This window comes from Mobula hypostoma, chromosome 1 (assembly GCF_963921235.1).
Source record: "Mobula hypostoma chromosome 1, sMobHyp1.1, whole genome shotgun sequence".
Taxonomy (NCBI): Eukaryota; Metazoa; Chordata; class Chondrichthyes; order Myliobatiformes; family Myliobatidae; genus Mobula; species Mobula hypostoma.
Window position 1 is genome coordinate 165526097 of NC_086097.1, and position 27341 is coordinate 165553437.

Below are 27341 nucleotides of genomic sequence, written 5' to 3' on the forward strand. Positions count from 1 at the left end.
AGAATGGATGCAAATCTCAAGATATTGTTATTGTCATGAGAGATCTAAATGCTAAAGTAGGACAAGGTGCTGATGGAAATACCATAGGAAAATTTGGACTACGGGAAAGAAATGAAAGAGGTGATAAATGGGTAGAATGGTGCAAGATGAATAATCAGGTCATTATGAATACCTACTTTAAAAACCATCCAAGGCACTTGTGGACCTGGAAAAGTCCAGGTGATAACACTAGAAATCAAATTGACTTTATTACTATAAACCAAAGATTTAGAAACTCAGTGACTCAATGCAAAACATATCCAGGTGCAGACTGTAATAGTGACCATAACCCAGTAGTATGTCATGTAAAAGTAAAACTTAAAAAAACTAAAGGAGCAAAGACCTGAACAATCCCTTGACTACTTACAATTAATTAAAGAAGAAAACTTAAGACAAAAATTTACTATTGAAGTAAGGAATAGATTTCAAAGTCTAGAAATATAATCTGTTGAAGATGATAGCAATCATGTAGAAATGAAATTTAACTCTCTAAAGGATACCTTGGTAGAATCAGCAAAGTCACTGGTTCCTAAAAAGAGAAAAAGCACAAAAAATAAATGGATGACAGATGAAATCAAAAATCTAATGGAAGAAAGGATTAGATTAGATTATGAGAACACTCAGTCCTCTTTTATTGTCATTTAGAAATGCATACATGCATTAAGAAATGATACAATGTTTCTCCGGAGTGATATCACAGAAAACAGGACCGACCAAAGACTAACACTACAGAACCACATAATTATATAGTTACAGCAGTGCAAAGCAATACCGTAATTTGATGAAGAACAAACCATGGGCACGGTAAAAATAGTCTCAAAGTCCCCGAGCCGATCGACTCCCGAGTTCCCGATAGCAGGCGGCAAAAGGGAGAAACTCCCTGCGATAAACCTCCAGGCACCATCAACTTGCTGATGCCTTGGAAGCAGCCAACACTGAGTCTGTCTGTCCGAAAACTTCGAGCCTCCGACCAGCCCCACCGATACAGCCTCCTGAGCGCCATCCTCTGCCGAGCGCCTTTGACCTCGCCCCAGCCGCTGAAACACACAAAGCCGAGGATTCGGGGCCTTCTGCTCCGGAGATTCCGGTTAACCACACAGTAGCGGGCATTTCAGAACTTTTCCAGATGTTCCTCCGTACTCTCACGTCCGTCTCCATCAAATCAGAATTGTGCACGGTCCCCTACTTGACAGATTACAGATATCATTCATTCACCAGAGAGGCCCTGCCATCGCGCCACCATCTTCTCCTAAAGGAGATGGAAGAAAGCAAATCCTATAGAATGTAAGTCCTTGGATAAAAAAGTTAGAAGCTTATGTCAGAAAGTCTAAGAAGAATGGTTAAACCAGGAATGTGAGCAAATAGAAAGAATCCCTATGACTGATCCAAAAAGGTTACATCAACAAATCAAGAATATCACTGGTAAAAAGCTCCTCTGTTCTTCAGGTGGATGTTTGAAAGCAAAGGAAGGTATCATTATCATGGAAAAAGATGAGTTTATGAACAGATGGACTGAGTATATTCAGGAATTGTTTGAAGACGATTGAGGCGAGAAACCAGAAATTAAGAAAAATATTGAAGGTCCAAGTATTTTAAAATCTGAAGTTCGTAATGCAATAAATAAGATGAAGAAAGGAAGGGCAGTCGGTCCTGATGAATTAGTAATAGAACAAATTATCGCCCTTGAAGATTATGGAATTGAAAAACTTACTGATTTAATCAATGATATTTATGAGACTGGATTAATACCAGAAGAGATGAAAAAATCAGTATTTATCACTCTTCCTAAGAAACCTGGAGCAATAGAATGTGAATTACATAGGACCATAAGTTTAATGAGTCATATCACCAAGATACTTCGCAGAATTTTGATGACAAAGAGCTAAAAGTAAGATACAAGCTGGAATAGGTAAAGAACAATGTGGTTTTGTGAAAGACAAAGGTACAAGAAACGCAATATTGATGTTAAGGATACTATCAGAACGAGTTACTCAAGTGCAAAAAGATTTGTTTGTTTTATTGATTACACAAAAGCATTTGATAAAGTGAAGCGCAATAAGTTGTTTGAAATATTACAGAAAACTCTAGATCTAGATTCGAAAGACCTCCACCTAATCAGAAATATGTACTGGGAACAAACTGCCGCTGTAAGAATAGATGGAGAAGTGAGTCAGTTTACGAAAATCAAGAGAGGCGTTAGACAAGAGTGTGTTTTCTCCCCTGATTTATTTAATGTGTACAGTGAAACAATATTACAAAAAATAAGAGGCATCTTGGGAATCAAAGTTGGCGGTGAAAGCATCAATAATTTCAGATATGCAGATGACACTGTACGGAGGAAGAACTACAAAACTTAATTGATATAGTTGTTGAAGAAAGTGCAAAAGTGGGTCTATCTATCAATAACAAAAAGACAATGTATAGTGATATCCAAAAAGAAGGAGAATCCTATCTGCAGGCTGAGAATAAACGGGAAAGACATAAAACAAGTACAGAACTTTTGCTGCTTAGCAAAAGCCGCGTGAGATCAGATGGCAGGTGCGACATGGACATCAAAAGAAGAATAGGGATGGCAAAAGACACCTTTACGAGAATGAAGAGTATACTGACCAATACTAAACTAGGCATGACAACCCGCGTCAGAGTACTGAAATGTTACGTTTATCTAGTTATGTTATATGGCTGAGAATGTTGGACAATATCTAGTAACATGAGGAAATGAATTAAAGCAGCAGAGATGTGGTTTTTGAGGAGGATGCAAAGAATATCATTGACGAAATGAATATCTAACGAGGATGTCATGAACAGAGCAAACACAAAAAGAGAAATAATGTATGAGATCATGAAAAGGCAACGTAACTTCATTGGATATGTGATTAGGAAAGAGGAGTTAGAATGCACGATAATTATGGGAGTGATTAAAGGGAAGAAAGTGTGACAAAAGACAAAGTTATCAGAAGATTGATGCCGATGAGAGAGATAAGAGAGACAATGGGGAAACATTCAGAAATGTTAGTGAGAGACGAGAGAGATTAACGAAAAGAGACACAGTTCTGAGTATTGTCAGACCGGTTGCTTTGAACCTGAACTGTTTGAAGTTTGATGGACAGGCGATACCCCAGCAGGGGGATAAAAGGAACAGGTTCGCTAAGGCAAGACACACCACGAGATAACGAGACCCTGGAAGTGCGGTGTGCCCCCCCCCCCCCCACAAGTTGGTGGGAGTTTTGGAGGTCTGGTCGCGGGACCGACCATAGACGCACAGGGTGAAAAGGTACGATCGGCGGGAACCTGGTGTGTGTGTCTGCCCTTGCCTGGGTGCCGGGTTCACTGTGGAAGAACGGTCATATCCAGAACGGAGGAGTCACAGTCGGTGACCTCGGAAGACAATAAAGGGTTCACCCGAAAGCTGACTGCGAAGAACAAAGGTCTGTCTGAATCAGATTTGCATATTATCTCTCTCTCTCCAACGGCACAACAGCGATTACTGCGAACTGTACTAAGCTGCACTGAGCTCTGCGTCACTTGAGACTGATCATTTTACTCCTAGGCTGCGATAGAGCTTGATTGATTCCTATTATCCTAGTTCTGTGTACATGTGTGTTTTATCATTGCTAACCTGTTGCATTTATATCCTTACTATTAGAATGCTGTGTTGCTCATTTCTTTAATAAAACTTTATTAGTTTCTGTTAACCAGACTCCAACTAAGTGGTCCATTTCTGCTGGTTTGGCAACCCAGTTACAGGGTACGTAACATAAGCAAGAGGAAGACAAAGAGAAATGATGATGGAGACAGCAGCCAGAGAACTGGAAATGAATACCAATGAATTGATCCACTTGACCTGAAACAGGAGTGCATGGGCCATGACAGTCAAAACTCAAACTGGGCACGGCACCTGATGATGATGATGGCCTAAACTGTGAGTTCTTGACATACTCTTAAAAACTAGATAAAGAGAACACAATGAAATAAATAACACAAAACATTATATTTGTTCATTTATTTATTGAGAAAAATGACCCAATATTACATGAATTTGTTGGAAAAAGTATGTGAACCTCTGGGGTAATGCCTTCTACAAAAGCTATCCACAGAGCCTGTTCTTCTCAGGAAAGTTATGTTTATGTGCATCATGCCTCGATTAAAACGACTTTCAGAGGACCTTAGAAGAAGAATTGTAGAGATGCATGGAGCTGGAAAAATCTAAAGAAGCATTTCTAAAGACCTGAGTGTTCATCAATCCACAGAAAGAGTCATTACTGTATAAGGGGTCACACAAGTTACTGAAAGCAATGATCCTTATGCTTTTTCCAACAAATACATGTAATATGCAATCATTTTTCTCAATATTTAACAAATGAACAAGTGTAATGTTTTTTGTGTTATTTAATTGGGATCTCTTATCTAGTTTTAGGACTTATGTGAAGAATTGATCACATTTTAGGTCATATTTATATCAAAATACACCTCTACAGGATTCACAAACTTCGCAGCACCACTGTAGTCTTTTCCACCAAAGGGAATCACAACTTTTGACCAGGCAGTGTGTATGTAAACACGAGGAATTCTGCAGATGCTGGAAATTCAAGCAACACACATCAATGTGTGTATGTAGCTGTATAACAAATGATTGGCATTTAAGATGAATTGCTTTCATAAATTTCCTGAATGTAGATTTGTTTTTGAGTGGCAATTTATTTTAACTTTATTTTTTGATTTCTCTTTAATTCAAGGAAAAAAACGGTTATTGCCATGGTTTTGATATCCACATCCCTGTGGGATTGGTTTTCAGTGACTAAGATACATGAGCCAGAATGCTTGTTTCACTTGAGTAATCATCGTTTAGCCCAGGTTGAAGCATTTGAAACAGGGGTTCCCAACCTTTTATATACCATGAAACCCTACCATTAACCAAGGGATTTGTGGACCCCAGGTTTCCTCTGATTTAGAGGAAACTAAAATTTAAAGGGAACTGGGCATTTGCTTATTATATATCTCTGTTACATCTCTTGGATACTTTATTGTCTTCCGGTTTTCACCCCCACCCCCCAGGAATTTCTGTTGAATTGTTTGCACAGAGATCTGCAAGCTGGCATAAAGGACTTATCCAAAGAAGAGAGGTTATGGGAAGTGCAACGAATTTTAACAGCACTAAAGCGGAAACTTCGTGAAGCTAAAAGGCAGGTGAGTTTCAGTGGATCTTTCCTTTATGGCAAGGTCAACATAAGAGTTGTAGAAGAACCTAAAAGGCATTCTCCTCATCTGTGTTTGTAATGTTTTAGATCAAGTCAGAAGGTTTCATGCTTTTAGCTTAAGATGGTGTTCCTGTACATTTTCATGTAGGTTATGCTACTGATAAGAATATTCCTTCAGTATTCCAATTTAGAATTCAATCCCTAATGAGAGACCAGCAACAACTTAAAAAAAGGCTATGTGCATTGAAAAAGACATTCAAGAGAGTTTTAAATTCAAAATTATGAACAAGCAAACATGATCTTTATTATGTGTATATGGGCATTGCTGCAACGTGGAAAGAGTCACAACTGAAAGGTAGATTACTTGTTACACTTAAGCGGCTTGCTATGCTACTCACAGTTACATCAAATGGAGTGCTCTGGAACTGCACCGACATAAAAGCCACTCGGAATAAAATGGCAGATTTTCTTTCCAGGTTTCTAGTTGAACTGGTGAAATTTTAGAATAATCAGCCACTAGCTTTTTATTCAAATGATTTAATTAATTGAGATTCCCTGTTTGATGTACATAATGTCTCTAGTTATTATTTCAGTTTTCTATATTGCTAACTAATAATCTATCAGTAATTTTGTATCCCAGCTACTATTATTTCTCCTGTAAGCTTAAAGCACTTTTACTAGAAATTTTATGCAAATATAACAGATGGCATAACTGTATAAAATTGCATACTATTTTGTATGGCATTAGAATTCTGTCATCTCTGACTTTTTTCTTCTTTCTCCATATGTAATTTTACCACATTAGTTCTGTTATTGGTACTGATGCTTCAGCTGGCAGGGAAGGGTAGTAGCAGAATTCTGCTTTTGCACCTGTCATCCAACTGCTCCAGATTGTGTTGTGTCTCATTCACTGCCACCTCCCCCAACCATCCAGCCTTTAAAATTAACAGATGGAGCTGATTGTCAAATCAGGCTTTAATCCTAGATTTGATACAATAGAAATAGATTACTATATTCTAACTTTTTATTAGCAGGAAACATTGAAACTCTCGAATGTTGAACTTATTAGATAAGGTGGATGTGGAGAGGATGTTTCCCATGGTGGGGGTAGCCAGAACTAGAGGGCACAGCCTCAAAATTGAGGGGCAACCTTTTAGAACAGAGGTAAGGACGAATTTTTTTTAGCAGAGAATAGTGAATCTGGATGCTCTGCCTCAGACTGTGGTGGAGGCCAAGTTCGTGGGTATATTTAAAGCAGAAGTTGATAGTTTGATTGGTCAGGGCATCAAAGGATATGCAAGAAGGCAGGTGTATGGTGTTGAGTGGGATCTGGGAACAGCCGTGATGGAATGGCGGAGCAGACTCACTGGGCTGAATGGCCTAATTCTGTTCCCATGCCTTATGGTCTTATGGACATTGGAATTTTCAGTTGAATTGTTACAATTTTTTATTATACCCTTACACCCAGTTGAAGCTTCCCATATTTCCCACTGTTTCTGGAAGTTTTGATTCTGGGCACTTGTCACCCCCCTTAATTTGGTAAGGATTCAAACAGGTGTTCTTACCTAGCTTTAGATGTTGGAGTCATATTGAGCATTTATTCCTTGCCTCTCACTTTCAAAACAATAAATGCCTGATACATCTTTCATTTGAATTGTTTTCCAATTTTACTGCTGTATTTATTAACAGGCAATGAAAAGAGATGCACTTTTTTCACTTTGAATCTAAAAATTGTTAGTGGCTCTTAAATTTTAAAAAACCGCGCTCATCCATGTCATTTAGTGAATCTACAGTGACTCCTAACAGAACTTTTAAGTTAGTAGTGTATATTTTTCTTTTCTCTGTTCATCTGGCCTCAGTTCATCTGCTGAAATCCTTGTCACTATTAACTGTATGCTTGACAGCTATAATGCTCTCTTGCCTGATCTACTATCTTCCATCATCTAGAAAGAGACTAATCCAAAACTCATCAGCCTGAATTCACCCATCACCCCTGTGCTTGCTGACTTATACTGGGTCCCATTTAAACAATGGCTCAATTTAAAGTTCTTGCTCTTATTTTCAAATCCCACGTTGGATCAAGGTAGTGATCAAAGCTAATTCTATTTGTCTGTGTTTGATTCTCCATCTCTCTAAACCTTTCTTATCCTTGTACCCCTCCAAATATCTTTTAAATGTTGCAATTATATGCCCTCTAGCTTCCCCTGGTAGCTCATTTCATATACCCAACACATTGTGTGGAAAAACTTACTCCTTTTGATATGTCCCCTCTCTCCTCATATTTTGACCTCTAGTTTAAGACTCCCTTAGCCAGGGACAAAGACTGACCGTCCAGCTTAAACATGATCCATCATTTGCCTGAGAAAGTGGAATCATTATAGTACCTAAGTGGAATACAAATCGGAAGAGTGCATCTAATAGACAGGAGAAATTGTTGACGTAATAGAAATACTCAAAACATGTCAGTGATTTTATCTGTTTGCTTCTATGTAATTATAGGAATGTGAAACAAAGATTGCTCAAGAAATTGCTAGCCTTTCAAAGGAAGACGTTTCTAAAGAAGAAATGAATGAGAATGAAGAGGAGGTCATTAATATTCTACTAGCTCAGGTATGCTCAGCTGCAATATGATATAATCCTACTTAATGCTTAAAATGCCAGTTTGTCCTTTTGTTCTTGAGATATTATCTGAGCTAATGGTTAGTTTCACAAAGGTTTTAACTCATTTTAAAGGGGATGGAAACACAGAATGATTTTGGCTTGGGTCCTAGTTGCACAAATTGGAAGAATGCACGTGACACAAAATTTGGAAATGTTAATAAGAAAAATATCTGCAGACCTAGGAGTTATAAACTGCCAAAATATGTAACTATTTAGCTGAAGAAATGCAGAACTCTGCCTTTCGAAGGAGAAAGAAAACAAAGCACTATAAGGAGATTCAAAACATAGGTGTGAGACTTTGTACATACGTATCTTCGAAGTTCATAAGGCACTCTAGAAAATTGCCTTTTGTTTGTGTTCAAGTTTATTGTACCTCTTACTGTATATATATACAACCAAATAAAACAATGTTTTTCTAGACCACGGTGCACCTACAAAGCATATATCACACATAGCACATAAAACAAAAATATTACCGTAAGTGAATAAAATAGAATATAATTCAATATACATGTAGTGTGCTCCACAGGTAAATAGTAAACAGCTTGCTGTCCTGGTGACGAGACCTCAGTGGTGGTAGGGTATTCATTAAATCTCAAAGCCTGAGGGAAGAAGCTCTTACCCAGTTTGGCAGTCCCAGTCCTGATGTTTCTGTACCTCCTTCCTGATGATAGTGGGTCAAAGAGATGGTGGGATGGATGATAGGGATCCTCAGCAATGCTTTGGGCTCTTTGTCTACGATGTTCCCAGAAAATATCACAAATAGTGGGGAAGGAGACTCCAGTGTCCTCCAGGGCAGGTTTTATTATCTTCTGTAGGGACTTGTGATCCAGTGCCTTACACTTTCTGTACCACGCAGTGATGCAGCCAGACTCTGAGTACTGTGAGATAAGAAGGTTTGGTCCAAGTTAATTGGCAGTGCTTAGTAAACAGCCAACTGATCAGAACTGGAAAATGGCTAGAGTTGATGGCTAGAATACAAAAAAAATACACTAAGAAGAATTGAATTCTTCAAAGAATTGAGTTTCATGGAAAATATGTTATTAAAACTGAGCAGTCTAAAATAGGCTAGGGTTGAAATTATGGCAGAAAATCATCTTGGTTGCCCTTAATTGTGAATTCTAAAGGATGTTGAATTGTTTTAATTCTGTGGTGAGCTATCTACATTTACAAGAAAAGGTTTGTGAATCCTTTGCAAGTACCTGCTTTTCTGTATTAATTACTGATAACCTGAGGTCTGATCTTCAACTAAGTCACAGTAATAGACAAACATAATCTGCCTAAATTAATAACACACAAAAAATTGTACTTTTTTGTCGTTATTGAACACATTGTTTAACCATTCACAGTCTAGTCTGGAAAAAGTATGTGAACCCTTGTATTTAATAACTGGTAGAACCTCCTTTAGCAGCAATAACCTCCACCAAACGTTTCCTGTAGCTGCTGATCAGACTTGCATAACGGAGAGGAGGAATTTTAGACCATTCCTCCATACAAAACTATTCCAGTTTTATCAATATTTTGGGGATATTTTGCATGAACAGCCTTCAGGTCATGCCACAGCATCTCAATTGGGTTAAGGTCTGGAAACTGACAGCCATTCCAAAACACACATTTTCTTAATTTTAAACCAATCTATTTCTGATTTACTCTTGTGTTTTGAATCATTTCTTGTTGTATCATCCAACTTCTACCCTGATGTTCTCCTGTAAAATGTTTTGATACAATTTTGAATTCATTTTCCCCTCAACTCCAGTCCCTGAAGCAGCAAAGCAGCCCCAAACTAGGAAGCTCTTTGCACCGCGCTTTACAGTTGGGATGAGGTGTAGGTGTGCAGTGCCCTTTTTCCTCCAAATCTTTTGCTGTTACCCTTGGCTTCTTTTTCACCTCCTTCAGCATTGCATGTTGTGCTCTTGGTGTGATCTTTGCAGGATGCCCACTTCTAGGACATCCATTTGTGGACAATTTCTCTTACTGTGGACTGATGGAACACTCGGGTCTTTAGAAATGTTTTGTAGCCATTTCCAGCTTCATGCATCTCTACAATTCTTCTAATGTCCTCTGAAAGTTGTTTTGATTGAGGGATGGTGCACATAAACAGACCTTTCTTGAGAAAAGCAGGCTCTGTCAAAAACCTGATTTTGTGTGTCTTTTTTATAGGGCAAGGCACCTCTACACCCCACACCTCCAATATCATCTCATTGATTGGAACACCTAACTCCAAATAGCTTTTGTAGAAGGCATTACCCCAGAGGTTCACATACTTTTTTGAACCTAGACTGTGATTGTTTAAATGGTGTACTCAATATTGACAAGAGGATATACAATTTTTAAAAAAAATTATTCATTTACTGGATGTGGGTGTCGCCAGCTAAGCCAGCATTTATTGCCCATCCCTAGTTGCCGTTGAGAAGGTGGTGATGAGTTGCCTCCTTGAACTGCTGCAGTCTCTGAGGTGTAGGTACACCTACAGTGCTGTTAGGGAGGAAATTCCATGATTTTGACCCAGCGATAATGAAGGAATGGCGATTTATTTCCAAGTCAGGATGCTGAGTGGCATGGGGAGGCGGATTTCCGAGTGGTGGTGTTTCCAGGTGTCTGCTATTCTTCTAGATGGTAGTGGTTGTGGGTCTGGAAGGTGCTGCCTTAGGAACTTTGTTACACTGTTGCAGTGCACCTTGTAGATAGTAGACACTGCTACAACTGTTCGTCAATGGTGGAGGATTGGATGCTTGTGGAAGGGGTACCAATCAAGTGAGCTGCCATGTACTGGATGTTGTCAAAATTCTTGAGAGTTGATGGAGCTGCACTCATCCAGCTGAGTGGTGAGCATTCCATTACACTCCTGACCTGAGCCTTATAGATGGTGGACAGGCTTTGGGGAATCAGAAGGTGAGTTACACACCACAGGATTCCTAGCCTTTGACCTGCTCTGGTAGCTACGGTATTTATATGGCTAGACCAGTTCAGTTTCCTGTCAATGGTAACCCCCAGGATGTTGATAGTAGGGGATTCAGTGAAGGTGATGCCACTGAATGTCAATGGATGATGGTTAGAGCCTCTCTTGTTGGAGATGGTCATTGCCTGGCAGTTGTGTGGCTTGAACGTTACTTGCCACTTGTCAGCCTAAGCCTGGATATCGCTCAGGTCCTAGTGCATTTAGGTATGAACTAGTGCACTATCTGAGGAGTCACGAATGGTGCAGAGCATTCTGCAGTCATCTGCGAACATCCCCACTTCTGACCTTATGATGGAAGGAAGGTCATTGATGAAGCAGCTGAAGATGTTTGGTCCTAGGACACTTCCCTGAGGAACTCCTGCAGTGATGTCCTGAGGATGAAATGACTGATCTCCAACCACCAGAACCATTTTCCTTTGTGTCAGGTATGATTCCAACCAGCGGAGGGTTTTCCCTCTGATTCCCATTGACTCCATTTTAGTTAGGGCACCTTGATGCCATGCTCGGTCAAATGCTGCTTTGATGTCGAGAGCTATCACTCTCACTGGATTAGTGATTGTGTGTTATTAGTTTAGGCAGATCGTCTTTGTCTATAATTGTGACTTAGGTGAAGATCAGACCACGTTTTATGAGTAATTAATGCAGAAAACCAGGTAATTGCAAAGGGTTCACAAACTTGTTTTTGCAACCATCTATCTCCTTGTTCTCAAGTCAGTTTTTGGAATATATGCCATTGGGCAAAATGAGGCATGAATTCCAAGTTTTAAACTAAAATATTGCTATCCCTCAATGTTTGTTTCATACTCTTCACCACCTGCAACTCCTCACCATCACCCTCAACTAATTCACTTTTTTTTTTAGCTCTCCTTATGTATTTACGATGGTTTGAGGTTTTTAGCATTTAAGCTAAGTCTCTAAAGTTGGTATAATTAGCAGGACTTCAGGGACTTGGAAACATGCTACATTGGCCCCCAAAGCCCACTTTTTCCAAACCAGCCCATTTATATCCAACTGTGCCTAGCTAAAATCTTAAGCATAGAAATTTTTTAAATTGTAGGAAATCTGAAGTAAAAATTGAAAATGCTAGTACCACTCAACAGGTCAGGCAGCATCTGTGGAAGATGTTTCAGGATGTGGGGAAAAGAGAACGACATTACCTTTAACTTGCAGAGAAAATGGGAGGATAGATAAGGAATCTCTGATAAGTTGAGGATAGAGTTGCACAGGCAGGTTAGGGTGGGATGGAGAATTAAAGTAGCAAGCAACAGGGAGCTTCAGGTCATCCCAGCAGATTAAACACAGATGCTCTACAATGTTTAGTTTCTACAGTGTACAGGAGACCATTTTATGACCATCAGATGTATTGTACTATGGCTGAGGATGGTTAAAGTCAGCACTTGTAGTGATATGATTGATGATGACTGGAAAGGGTTAGGATGGACTTAAATGCAACTATTTGTATCAAAATTTGTATGCAACTATGATTGTATCAAAATTTATCTGTGAGAATCTTTACTTATATAAGGAACTGGAGATCTCTAGTAATTGTAGTCCTATACTACATAATTCATTGACTAAGAAGAAAACAAATGGAAGATAATATAGTTTCAGATTAGTAATGTGCTCCATATCCATTGGTTTAAATCATTAAAACATGCTGTCTTCCCCATGATATGTGATACTTATGTAGTTTACCCCTCTCCACTTTGATGTCACCTTTTTGTCATTCTCAAGTTGCTTTCATTCTCACATTGAAGAATTGTTTTAAAGGAGAATGAAATCCTGACCGAACAGGAAGAATTGCTGGCCATGGAGCAGTTTTTACGAAGACAGATTGCATCTGAAAAAGAAGAAATTGAACGTCTTAGAGCAGAGATTGCAGAAATTCAGAGGTAAGTAAAATGCTGTAGTACAGAGAACATTGTTTAAACTCTTGTACATATGAATGTTACAATTTGGGGCAATAAGAAACTTGGCCCATCAAAGGTGCTCCACTATTTAATAGGGTGAAGGTGATTGTAACTGCAGGTCTGCATTCCAATCAATCTACCTTATTATTACAAAGACCAAGCTTCCACTGCCCTTCGCAAAAGAGTTTCAAATTGTCATGAATCTCAGAAAAAAGATTCTCCCATGGGAGAAAGCACCCTCTCCACATCCACCCTGTCAGACTCAGGATCTTGAGTTTGAACCAAGTCCCCTTTCATTCTTCGAAACTCCATAGGATATTAGCTTCATTTGTCTAATCTTTCATCATAAGGTAAACTGCCTATTACAAGTACTACTGTGGCAAACCTCTGAAATGCTAACACATTTATGTCCTTTATTAACTAAGGAGACCAAAATGATACTCAGCATCGCTGATGAGGTCTCACCAGTACCTATAAAAGTGAAACAAAACCTCCTTTAAACAAGTTCCCAAGCAATAAACCATGACATTGTGGTAGATTTCATAACCACTTGCTGCCATTTGTGAAACATACACTAGGGCACCTTGATCACTCTGTAACTCAGAGCTCTGTATTCTTTTGCCATTTAGATAATTTTTTTTTGTAATCTTTCCTATCAAAATGGGCATTTTCACATTTTCCCACACAACCCTCCATTTGCCAAAATTGTTGCGTACCACACTTAACTATCCATTTCGCTTTTTGGAGCTTCTTTATGCCTTCTTCAGTTTGCTGTCCTACATAATCAGCAAATTTGGCAGCCAAATGTTTATCCCAGTCATTTATATAAATTGGGAGGCAGTCTCTTGTGTCTTTGCCCTTTCTTGCAGCAAACCCAAATCTCTTGTAAATGAGGAAATCAATCCAATTCACTTTAAACTGATTCAGCTGGCTTGGCATTTGCGGCTCTATTTCATTCAGTGATATCTGCTTCTGCTTAAAATGGCAAGTACTGAATGGCAAGTGTTTCTCTGGTACATATGACTAATAAACTCTTCTCAGGCTTCTAGACAGGTACAGGTATTGACTTTAACCAACATTTCAATGACAAACTTTGCTGTCTTCTTCAGAGCTGATGCCTAGGGCATGTCTAGTCTAGTGGTATTTATACCCCCGTCGTTCATCCCTCCTGAGGACTCACCAATCAGGAGGGATGGATGACGGGGGTATATATACTATCAGACTAGACATGCCTAGGCATCATCCCTGAAGAAGATTTCAGAGCTTGTCATTGAAATGTTGGTTAGAATCAGTAACTACCTGGTTGGAAGCATGAGAACAGTTTAATAGCAGTACTGAGTTTGATGGTCACGTGATGTGATAGACTTGGTTTGAGAATCAGAAAAATATACAAACAATGTTTCTTAAAATGTGGCTCAGTGCTGAGTGAAATAAGGTTTTATTAGGCCATCTGCCCCGTCAAGTCGGCTCCACTATTTCATCATGGCTGATCCATTTTCCCTCTTAGCCCCAATCTCCTGCCTTCTCCCCCTTATCCCTGCATATCCTGACCAATAAAAAAAATCTATCAACATGTGCTTAAATATATAATTGCAAGAAAAATTTTGTGAACCCTTTCCAATTACCTGGTTTTCTGCATTAATTACTCATAAAATGTGGTCTGAGCTTCATCTAAGTTACAATAATAGACAAACACAATCTGCCTAAACTAATAACTCACAAACAATTGTTGTACTTCTCATCAATACTGAGTACACCATTTAAACAATCACAGCCTAGGTTTGAAAGAGTATGTGAACCTCTGGGGTTCGACAAAAGCTATTTGGAGTCAGGTGTTCCAATCAATGAGATGAGATTGGGATGGTCTGCCCTTTAAAATAGATACACAGAGTCAGGTTACTGCAGAGCCTGCTCATCTCTAGAAAGATCTGTTTATGTGCACCATGTCTCAATCAAAACAACTTTCAGACGACCTCAGAATAAGAATTGTCGAGATGCATAAAGCTGGAAAAGGCTGCAAAAGCATTTCTGAAGAGCTGAGTAGTCAGCAGTCCACAGTAAGAAATTGTCTACAAGTGGAGGAAACTGAATACTTTTGCTAATTTCCCTAGGAGTGGGCGTACTGCAAGGATCACACTAAGAACACAATGTGCAATACTGAAGGAGGTGAAAAAGAACCCAAGGGTAACAGCAACAGACCTGCAGAAATCTCTAGAACGTGCTAAAATGTTTGTTCATTTATCCACTATAAGAAAAACACGGAACAGGAATAGTGTTCATGGAAGTACACCACTGAGGAAACCACTACTCTCCAAAGCAAAACATTGCTGCACACCTCAAGTTGGCAAAAGACCACCTGGATATTCTACAACGCTTCTGGGACAATGTGCTGTGGACAGATGAGACAAAAGTTGAACTTTTTGGCAGAAACACACACTGCTATGTTTGGAGGTAAAAGGGCACTACACACCAACACTAAAAGCTCCTCCCAACTGTGAAGCATGGTGGAAAGAGTATCATGGTTTGGGACTGCTTTGCTGTCTCAGGACCTGGACAGCTTGCAATTGTTGAGGGAACAATGAATTCAAAATTGTATCAAAACATTTTGCAGGAGAATGTCAGGGTCGCACTCTTATCACCTGAAGCTTTAAAAGGAGTTAGATGATGCAACAAGACAATGATCCAAAACACAAGAGTAATCAACAACGGAATGGTTTAAAAAGAAGAAAATTTGTGTTTTGGAATGGCTAAGTCAGAGCCCAGACAACCCAAATGAGATGCTGTAGCATGACCTGATATGATCTGATATCCACTCTCACCTCTCTTTTACATTTTATGTATCTGAAGAAACTTTAGGTATTCTCTTCAATATTGTTGGCTGATTTACTTTCGTATTCCATCTTTTCCTTCTTGATGACTTTTTTAGTTGTCTTCTGTTGGTTTTTAAAAGCTCCCCAATCCTCTTACTTCCCACTAATTTTTGCTCTATTATATGCCCCCTCTTTGGCTTTTATGTTGGCTTTGATTTCTCTTGTTAGCCATGGTTGTGTCATCTTGCCTTTAGAATACTTCTTCCTCTTTGGGATGTATATAGCCTGTGCCTTCTGAATTGCTTCCAGAAATTCCAGCCATTGCTGCTCTGCCGTGGTCCCTGCTAGTGTTCATTTCTGATCAATTTTGGCCAACACCTCTCTCATGCTTCTGTAATTCCCTTTACTTCACTGTAATAATGATGCATCTGACTTTAGCTTCTCCTTCTCAAATTTCAGGGTGAATTTGATCATATCATGATCAGTTGCCCTTAAGATTTCTTTTACCTTAAGTTCTAATCATTTCCAGTTCATTGCAAAATATCCTATCCAGAATAACTGATCTAGTAGGCTCACCTCAAGCTGCTCTAAAAAGCCCACTCATACACATTCTATAAATTCCTCCTCTTGGAATCCAACAGCAACCTGATTTTCCCAAATTACCTGCATATTGAACTCCTCTTTGTCTATTGTAACATTGCCCTTTTGCCATGCATTTTCTATCTTTTGTTGTAATTTGTAGACCACTTCCTTAATACCGTTTGGGGATATTTTTACCCTTGCAGTTCCTTAGCTCTACCCACAACTATTCAGTACCTTCCAACCCAATGTCACCTCTTTCTAATGTTTTGATTTCATTATTTTTTACCAACAGAGCCATGCCACCCCCTCTGCCTACCTGCTTGTCCTTTCGATACAATGTGTAGCCTTGGATGTTAAGCTCTTAGTTATTATCTAATTTCAGCCATGATTTTGTGATACCCACCACATCATACATGCCAATCTGTAACTGTGCTACAAGTTCATCTACCTTATTCCGTATAATGCGTGCATTCAAATACAACACCTTCAGTCCTGTATTCATCCTTTTCAATTTTGTCTGCCTTTTACATTGCAACTCAATTTTGCCCTATCATCAGCCTCTCCTTGCTGGGAGTCTCACTGCGCAGTGCCTGTTTGTAAACCAACTACCTCTTTCTCAGCACTATCACTCCATTTCCCATCCCCTGCCAAATTAGAATGTTTTTGTGCTGTTTGTTTCATAGCCGTCAGCAACAGCATGGTCGTAGTGAAACAGAGGAGTACTCTTCTGAAAGTGAGAGTGAAAGTGAGGATGAGGAGGAGCTGCAGCTCATCCTGGAAGATCTTCAGCGACAAAATGAAGAGTTGGAGGTAATTTATAACAGAATTACAAAGCTGTACAAACAATTTAGTTTATTGGTATTAGTAAATCTTTAGTCAGATCATTTTCATGTACTTTATTTTTTCATAGCTAAAATTATTAGAGTTCTGGAAATTTAACACCCAGAGATTTAATTGGCTAGGAAGAGTTATATTAACTAATCAGAATCTTCGTCCCTTCCTTTGTTTCAGGATGTTCTACGTTGAGAGTAATTCACTACAAAGTACTGTAATCTCCAGCCAACTGCTGAAAATAATGGAAGTACTAACATACCAATGAATGTATAGAATCAGTCAATCCATTAAGTGCAGACCTGCTGAGGTTCCCAAATGGGCACAAGATCCAAAGGGTGCATAAAGAATTCATGAAGAGGTTGCCAGACTGGAAGGCTTGAAATATAAGGAGAGATTGGATATGCTGGGATAATAGGAGGTTGAATGGCAACCTTATAGAGTCATAGAGCACTACAGCAAAGTCCTAACCTATTCAGCCTTTCCATATAACCTGGGTCCTCGAGTCCTGGCAGCATTCTTGTAAATTTTATTTCTTTGCACTCTTACAGTCTTATTGACAATTGTCCTGTAGGTAGGTGACCAGAACTTCAAATTAGGCTAATCAACATCTTATACAGCTTCAATATAACATCCCAACTCCTGTACTCAGTACTTTGATTAATGAAGGCCAATTATGTAAGCTTTCTTTACAACTCTATCTACCTGTCACACTACTTTCTAAGAATTATGGATCTGTATTTCTAGATCCCTCTCTGTTCTACCACATTCTTCAGTGCCCTACCACTCATTGTGCAAGTCCCACCCTGCTTTGTCCTCCCAAAGTGCAACACCTCACACTTGGCTGCATTAAATACCATCTGCTATTTTTCCACCTCGTCCAGATCCCGCTGCATAGTCTTCCTTGATTTCCACTACACCACCAATCTCAGTGTCATCTGCAAATTTGCTGATCCAGTTTACCACATTATCATCAAGATCGTTGATATAGATGGCAAACAACAACGGACTCAGCATCAATACTTGTCACAGGGCTCCAGTCAGAGAGGCAACCATCTTCTACCACTCTCAGGCTCTCCTGCAAAGTCAACGTCTAACCCAATTTACCTCCTCATCTCGAATGCCAAGTGACTGAACCTTGATCAACCTCCCATGGAGGACCTTGTCAAAGGCCTTGCTAATGTTCATGTAGGCAACATTCACGGCGTAGGCTTCTTCAACTTTCCTGGTAACTTCCTCAAAACTCACTCAGATTGGTTAGATACGACCTACCACGCACAAAGCCATGACGACTATCCTTAATCCCTGTCTATCTAAATACTTACATATCCAGTTCCTAGAATACTTTCCAATAATTTACCCACTACTAATGTCAGGCTTACCAGCCTCTTATTTCATGGATTATTCTTAGAGCCTTTCTTAAACAACAAAACAACATCAGCTATCCTCCAACAACTCACGTGTGGCTGAGGACATTTCAAATATCTCTGCTAGGGCCCCTGTAATTTCTGCACTAGCCTCCCATTGTGTCCAAGGGAACACTTTGCCAGGCCTTGAGGATTTGCCGCAATAGAGCAAACACCACCTCCTCAGTAATCTATAGGTTTCATGACTTCACTGCTACTTTACCTAAAATCTATAGGTCTATCCATCTCCCAAGTAAATACAGTTGTGAAAATCCATTTACAATTCCCCCCCACCCCCCCCTTTTGGCTCCATGTACAGATGAGCACTCTGATCTTCCAAAGGACCAATTTTGTCTCTTGCTATCCACTTGCTCTTAATATATCTGTAGAAGCCCTTGTGATTATCCTTCACTTTGCCTGCTAGAGCAACTTCATGCTGCCTTTTATCCCTCCTGATCTCCAATAGTGTTCTCTTGCATTTTTTTATAGTCCTCAAATACCTAATTTGCTTCTTCCTGCGTATGCCTACTATGCACCCCCTAAGGCCTCAATCTCTCTCGAAAATCAAGGTTCCCCAAACCTGTTATCCTTGCCTTTTATTTTGACAGAAATATACAAGCTCTGTACTCTCAAAATTTCACTTTTGTAGACCTTCCACTTACCAAGTACATCTGTCCAACCATCACCTTTCTCCAATTTAGAATCTCAACCTGAGGACCAGACCTATCTTTCTCTGTAATTATCTTGAAACTAATGGCATTCTGATCACTAGATGGACAGTGTTCCCCTACATAATCTTATGTCACCTGTCTTGTCTCATTCCATAATAGGAGATCTAGTATCACACTCTCTCTAGTTGACTTCTATGTACTGATTAAGGAAACTTTCTTGAACACATTTGACAAGTATCCTATCCAACTCTTTTACACAATGGGAGTTCCAGTCAATGTGTGGAAAGCTAAAATCACCTATTTTCACATTCTTAAGTTTCTTGCAACAACCTGCAATCTCTGTACAAATTTGCTGCTCTAAATCCTGCGGATTTCTGGGTGGGTTATAATATCACATTAATGTGGTCATCCTGTTCTTATTCTTCAGTCCCACTCATACAGCCCCAGTGGGACAGAGCTGTCCAGTCTGTTCTATCTGAGCACCACCATGACCTTTTCTTGAAGTAGTAAAACCACCCCTTTTCCTTTTATTCCCTCCTACTCTGTCACATCTAAAACAACAGAACCCTGGAACATTGTAGCCATTAGTGAGACTTGGCTGCATGAGGGGCAGGACAATGTCATAATTCCTCATGCTGATCCATGCCCTAAGCTCATCCATCTTTCCTATAATACTCCTTACATTGAAATATACACACTTCAGCACATTATGCCTACCATGCTTAGTCTTTTGACTCCTGATTTTGTAGGCTTAACAACATCTTCCCACAACCACTCCACTATCTGCTCTGACATGAGGAAATCTGCAGATGCTGGAATTTCAAGCAACACACATAAAAGTTGCTGGTTCCTGATGAAGGGTCTCAGCCCAAAATGTCGACTGTACCTCTTCCTAGAGATGCTGCCTGGCCTGCTGCATTCACCAGCAACTTTTATGTGTGTTATCTGCTCTGACAGTCTTCTTCCCACCCCTCTGAAACTATAATTTTAACCCCCCCCCCCCCCCCCCCCCCGTACGGCACTAGCAAACCTTCCTGCAAGGATATAGCCTCCGTCCAGTTCAGGTGCAAACTGTCCCTCTGTACAGGTCGCATTTTTCCTGGAAGAGAGCCAAATGATACTAAAATTTTAAGCCCTCCTTCCTACACCATTTCCTTAGCTGTGTGTTAAACTATATGATCTTCCTATTTCCGGCCTCACTAGCATGTGGCATGGGTAACAGCCCTGGAAGTCCTGTCCTTTAACTTAGCACCTAACTCTCTGAACTTACTTTGCAGCACTTTGTTATCCGTCCTACCCATATCATTAGTACTGACACAGACCATGATCTCTGGCTCTTCATCCTCCCACGTAAGAATGTTGTGGACTTGATTTGAGTTGTCCCTGATTCTGGCAACCGGGAGATAACATACTATGTGGGACTCTCGTTCTCATCTACAGAACCGCCTGTATGTTCCCTAACCAATGCATCTCCTATCATTATAGCTCGCCTCTTCTCCTCTGCTAGGGCATTCCCCTTGCAGAGGAAGATAAAATTATGAGGGGAGTAGATAAAGGTGGATGTTCATGGTCCTTTTTCCCAGGGTAGGGGAGTTAAAGTTTATCGAGCAAAGGTTTAATATGTGAGGGAAGTAGTTTAAAAGGGACATCCTTTTCCACACAGTGGGTGGGTGGGTGTATATGGAATGAGCTGCCAGAAGAAGCAGATACAGGTATATGGATAAAAAGGGCCTAGGGGTTGGGAGCCAAATGCAGGCAAGTTGGACTAGCTCAGATGAGTATCTTGGTCAACATGGATGAGTTGAACCAAAGAGCCTGTTTCTATGCTGTATAACCCTGTCTTCATCCAGCACCTTCCATCTATAACCTGGCAAATGTAAGACTTCAGAGATGATGATGCTTTTCCAAAGTATAAGAATATGTATTTTTGAATTTCAGAAATGAGAAATAATGTTAATGTGCCAACTGTTAATATTCATTTATTCTTGTATAAGGTGAAGAACAACCATCTGAACCAAGCAATCCATGATGAACGAGAAGCCATTATTGAGCTGCGAGTGCAGCTTCGACTGTTGCAAATGCAAAGACTGAAACAAGAACAACAGCCTCAGGAGGATGGAGAAGAACGGGGAGATAATGCCACTGGTGCTCTCCAGCACAGAGATGCTGTAAGCGATGCGAGAATTGCACATGAGCAACCCAAGTCTGTGAAGGAAACGTTAAAACCCTCTCCAAGTAAAGATCGTAAGGAGACTTCAATCTGAAGAGCTCCAAGCAATTTGTTGCATTGCAGCTGCACTTAAATCTTTGACCAGAAAGCTGTACAAGCGGTGAACTGTAACAGTTGTTAAAATCTTTCTCTACATTTTTGGTGAATAAAAGATTCCAATGATATCCCAATTATAAGGTCAAAAGCAATGAGGTGAAATGGTGTTTGGTAAGCGCATTAGACAAATCATTTGAATTTTTTTTAAAAAGTAGAAAATGGGGTTCTGTTTTGTTAGAAGGACTGTGAAGACTCTGGGCCATTTTTTGTTTTTAATTATGCATGTGGAAATACTTTATTTTAACTGAATTTTCCCTATTAAATAAAAATCTATATTTCTAGCTAAGGATCATTCGGTACCAGGAATGTTCAGAGTAGAGGCCTTTAAAACAATAAACATGGATGAACATGAACTAAATTGTTACTATGAGCAAAATTGTTGAATGTTATGTGGTTGTCAGTAATTTCTCCTTTGTTAGCTTTTTATTTTATAAGCTCAGTATTTGTCATTTAATTAAATCGATGGGATATCTTTACGGCGTTTACAGAAATACCAACCTGAAAATAGATTGTGCCCTGGACCTCCGATAACTCCTGCTTTTGTACAGTTGTTTGCACTGATCGATAATTTAAAATAAAAATAATAAAATGCTCGAACGCCGATGCATGTGTTGAACATTCCAGAGCCAGCTGAGGCTTTTGTAAACCATATTTCAACTTGTGATGGCAGTGATTTTTATGAACGCAGTCTCAGTTCAACCACTCAAGTGCTATTATCTTATAAACTATTGCCACTTAATGACTAAGAGTGCCTGGTGTGAATGTCAACGTCTCTTAAATTTTTATCGTCAATTGATTAGTTTGTCTGCTGTTAAAATATTAGGTATTTGCTTTGTTTTTGTGTAATTCATTCACAAAAATAAAAAAAAGCCTTTTAAACTTCATTTGTTTTCCATAGAATATGGGTCTAAAATTGAAATGTCCCAGGCTGTGAGGATTGTAGCAGAATAATATGAATATTTTCCATTAATTTTACAAATTGATCAGTAGGTGTTGCTGGTATTAATTGTCTAGATGTCCAGAAAGGTTGTAGTGGATCTTATTCTGCTACCAGCGCATACGTATGGTGAAAATAGTCTCACAATATTGTTAAGTGGAGCTTTAATGATCTTGACAAAGAAATGAAGGGAGTTCAACATAAACCATAGAAACTACAGCACAGAAACAGGCCCTTTGGCCCTTCTTGGCTGTGCCGAACCATTTTCTGCCTAGTCCCACTGACCTGCACCCGGACCATATCCCTCCATACACCTCCCATCCATGTATCTGTCCAATTTATTCTTAAATGTTAAAAAAGAACCCGCATTTACCACCTCGTCTGGCAGCTTATTCCATACTCCCACCACTCTCTGTGTGAAGAAGCCCCCCCAATGTTCCCTTTAAACTTTTCCCCCCTCACCCTTAACCCATGTCCTCTGATTTTTTTCTCCCCTTGCCTCAGTGGAAAAAGCCTGCTTGCATTCACTCTATCTATACCCCTCATAATTTTATATACCTCTATCAAATCTCCCCTCATTCTTCTACACTCCAGGGAATAAAGTCCTAACCTATTCAACCTTTCTCTGTAACTGAGTTTCTCAAGTCCCGGCAACATCTTTGTAAACCTTCTCTGCACTCTTTCAACCTTATTTATATCCTTCCTGTAATTTGGTGACCAAAACTGAACACAATAGTCCAGATTCGGCCTCACCAACGCCTTATACAACCTCATCATAACATTCCAGCTCTTATACTCAATACTACGATTAATAAAGGCCAATGTACCAAAAGCTCTCTTTACGACCCTATCTACCTGTGACGCCACTTTTAGGGAATTTTGTATCTGTATTCCCAGATCCCTCTGTTCCACTGCACTCCTCAGTGCCTTACCATTAACCCTGTATGTTCTACCTTGGTTTGTCCTTCCAACATGCAATACCTCACACTTGTCAGTATTAAACTCCATCTGCCATTTTTCCAGCTGGTCCAAGTCCCTCTGCAGGCTCTGAAAACCTTCCTCACTGTCTACTACACCTCCAATCTTTGTATCATCAGCAAACTTGCTGATCCAATTTACCACATTATCATCCAGATCATTGATATAGATGACAAATAACAATGGACCCAGTACTGGATCCCTGTGGCACACCACTAGTCACAGGCCTCCACTCAGAAGCAATTTTCTACCACCACTCTTTGGCTTCTTCCATCGAGCCAATGTCCAATCCAATTTACCACCTCTCCATGTATACCTAGCGACTGAATTTTCCTAACTAACCTCCCAAGCGGGACCTTGTCAAAGGCCTTACTGAAGTCCATGTAGACAATATCCACGGCCTTCCCTTCATCCACTTTCCTGGTAACCTCCTCGAAAAACTCCAACAGATTGGTCAAACATGACCTACCACGCACAAAGCCATGTTGACTCTCCCTAATAAGCCCCTGTCTATCCAAATGCTTGTAGATTCTGTCTCTTAGTACTCCCTCCAATAACTTATCTACTACTGACGTTAAACTCACTGGCCTATAATTTCCCGGATTACTTTTCGATCCTTTTTTAAACAACGGAACAACATGAACCACTCTCCAATCCTCCGGCACTTCACCCGTAGACAGTGACATTTTAAATATTTCTGCCAGGGCCCCCGCAATTTCAACACTAGTCTCCTTCAAGGTCCGAGGGAACACCCTGTCAGGTCCCGGGGATTTATCCACTTTAATTTTCCTCAAGCAGCAAGCACCTCCTCCTTTTCAATCTGTATAGTTGCCATGGTCTCACTACTTGATTCCCTCAATTCCATAGATTTCATGCCGGCTTCCTTAGTAAATACAAACGCAAAAAACCTATTTAAGATCTCCCCCATTTCTTTTGGTTCCGCACAAAGCCAACCACTCTGATCTTCAAGAGGACCAATTTTATCCCTTACAATCCTTTTGCTCTTAATATACTTGTAAAAGCTCTTTGGATTATCCTTCACTTTGACTGCCAAGGCAACCTCATGTCTTCTTTTTGCCCTCCTGATTTCTTTCTTAAGTATATTCTTGCACTTCTTATACTCCTCAAGCACCTGATTTACCCTCTGTTTCCTATACATTTCATACAACTCCCTCTTCTTCTTTATCAGAGTTGCAATATCCCTTGAGAACCAAGGTTCCTTGTTCCTATTCAATTTGCCTTTAATCCTGACAGGAGCATACAAACTCTGCACTCTCAAAATTTCCCCTTTGAAGGCTTCCCACCTACCAATCACATCTTTGCCAGAGAACAACCTGTCCCAATCCACGCCTTTTAGATCCTTTCTCATTTTCTTCAAATTTGGCCTTCTTCCAGTTAAGAACCTCAACCCTAGGACCAGATCTATCCTTGTCCATGATCAAATTGAAACTAATGGTGTTATGATCACTGGAACCAAAGTGCTCCCCTACACAGACTTCCGTCACTTGCCCTAATTCATTTCCTAACAGGAGATCCAATATTGCATCCCCTCTAGTTGGTCCCTCTATATACTGATTTAGAAAACTTTCCTGAACATATTTTACAAACTGTAAACCATCTAGACCCCTAACAGTATGGGAGTCCCAATCAGTGTGTGGAAAATTAAAATCCCCTACCACCTCAACTTTATGTTTCCTGCAGTTGCCTGCTATCTCTGCAGATTTGCTCTTCCAAGTCTCGTTGACTATTGGGTGGTCTGTAATACAATCCCACTAATGTGGCCATACCTTTCCTGTTTCTCAGCTCCACCCTTAAGGACTCAGTAGACAAGCCCTCTAATCTGTCCTGCCTGAGCACTGCTGTAATATTTTCCCTAACCAAGCAATGCTACTCCCCCTCCTTTCATTCCTCTGCCTCGATCACATCTGAAACATCGGAACCCTGGAATATTAAGCTGCCAGTCCTGCCCCTCCTGTAGCCAAGTTTCACTAATTGCTACAACATCATAATTCCACGTGTCAAACCACGCCCTCAACTCATCCGCCTTCCCCGCAATACTCCTAGCATTGAAATATATACACCTCAGAAGATTTTTACCACCACTCACAACCTTTCTATCAGCGGATTTGCTTAAACTTTCAACATCATTTATTTTCACCCCAGCCACACTGTCAGCTCTGGCACTCTGGTTCCTATCCCCCTGCAAATCTAGTTTAAAGCCTCCCCAATAGCACTAACAAACCTCCCTGAAAGGATATTGGTCCCCCTGTGGTTCAAGTGTAACCCGTCTCTCTTGTACAGGTCCCACCTGCCCCAGAAGAGGTCCCAATGATCCTGAAATCTGAAACCCTGCCCCCTACACCAGTTCCTCCTCCAGAGCATCCTATTCCTACCCTCACTGGCACCTAGCACAGGTAGCAATCCTGAGATTACCACCCTGGAGGTCCTGCTTTTCAACTTCCTACCATGTAAATAGCAAGCTTGAATAACCTGGATGGGGAGAGTGGAGGTGAAGCTTACTTACATTTGCAATACCTTTCACTCTGGGGAAAAGGGCAGGGATTTGTGAAGAAATGTCAACTCTTCCATAGACAGTAGATTCTCTCCAAATCCGTTCTCACCCAGAGGGAATGTGTGAGATTGATTGGGACTCCTGCTCCAGCCTTTATATACTGGCTATCGCCTTGCCAGTCCAGATGAAGGGATGTGACCCTAAACAGTGACCAACTTCGCTCCACAGATGCTGCCTGTCCTGCTGTGTTCCTTCAGATCTCAGCATCTGCATTCTCATCTTGAAAATCAGGTTAATCCAAAGTACTGATAACTAGTAATGACCAAAACCCTGACTTGTTAGCAAACTTGGTATAGACTGAGCAGGAATCCAGGTTTGTACTGGAGAAATTGGTTTTAAACTGGGGTATCATGTTTAAAGCTTCCAGCTGTCAGATTGGAAAGCGTATAAGGAATGGGGCAAGAGAATTTAAACAATATTTATTTTAAATTGTGGAGCAGGTTCTTTAAGGTTATCGTAATGGGGATAAACACCTACTACCTAATTAATTGCTTCTAATGGCATGCATCTCAAATAGCCTCTGTTCTCAAGTCTCACAGGTAGTTTAGTTACTAAATCTACTGGAACAGTTTCTATGGACAGGAGAACGGAAAAAGGCAGGTTACTGACACCTTAAACCCAATCACTTAAGGCCCAATCACTGCCCATCCCCCACGAGTCATCTGTTGTTAGCCCCCAACGAACACATATTCACTCTCCCCTTCCCCTCCTCACAGACCCCCACCCTGCTCTCATGACTATACCCCTTCCCCACACGAAACCACCATGGTGGGCTTCACAGCTGAACAGGTGAGAAGACAGCTGAAACGTCTCAATCCAACTAAGGCTGCAGGACCGGATGGTGTCAGTACCAGGGTGCTCAAAGCCTGTGCCCCTCAGCTATGTGGAGTACTTCGCCGTGTCTTCAAACTGAGCCTGAGGCTCCGGAGGGTTCCTGTGCTGTGGAAGACGTCCTGCCTCGTCCCAGCGGCCTCAATGACTACAGACCGGTGGTATTGACCTCCCACATCATGAAGACCCTGGAGACACTTGTTCTGGAGCTGCTCCAGCCTATGGTTAGGCCACACTTAGATCCCCTCCAGTTCGCCTACCCGCCCCAACTAGGAGTTGAAGATGCCATCATCTACCTGCTGAACTGTGTCTACGCCCACGTGGACAAGCCAGCGAGCACTATGAGGGTCATGTTTTTTGACTTCTCCAGTGCGTTCAACACCATCTGCCCTGCTCTGCTGGGGGAGAAGCTGACAGCGATGCAGGTGGATGCTTTCCTGGTGTCATGGATTCTTGATTACCTGACTGGCAGACTACAGTATGTGTGCTTGCAACACTGTGTGTCCGACAGAGTGATCAGCAGCACTGGGGCTCCACAGGGGACTGTCTTGTCTCCCTTTCTCTTCACCATTTACACCTCGGACTTCAACTAGTTGGATGCATCAGCAAGGGAGATGAGGCTGAGTACAG

At 40.6% G+C, this 27341-nt stretch overlaps 1 protein-coding gene across 1 annotated transcript in view; it reads left to right on the forward strand.

Moving 5' to 3' along the window:
* The window catches only part of ralbp1 (ralA binding protein 1), a 57373-nt gene extending 35142 nt beyond the window's left edge, over nt 1-22231 (forward strand). Inside the window, exons 6-10 of the mRNA XM_063059099.1 lie at nt 5095-5226; nt 7737-7847; nt 12628-12749; nt 16843-16969; nt 21062-22231. Coding sequence (XP_062915169.1) covers nt 5095-5226; nt 7737-7847; nt 12628-12749; nt 16843-16969; nt 21062-21331 — 762 coding nt within the window. The 3' untranslated portion in view covers nt 21332-22231. The remainder of the gene's footprint in view (nt 1-5094; nt 5227-7736; nt 7848-12627; nt 12750-16842; nt 16970-21061) is intronic.
* Nucleotides 22232-27341: the final 5110 nt, after the last annotated feature.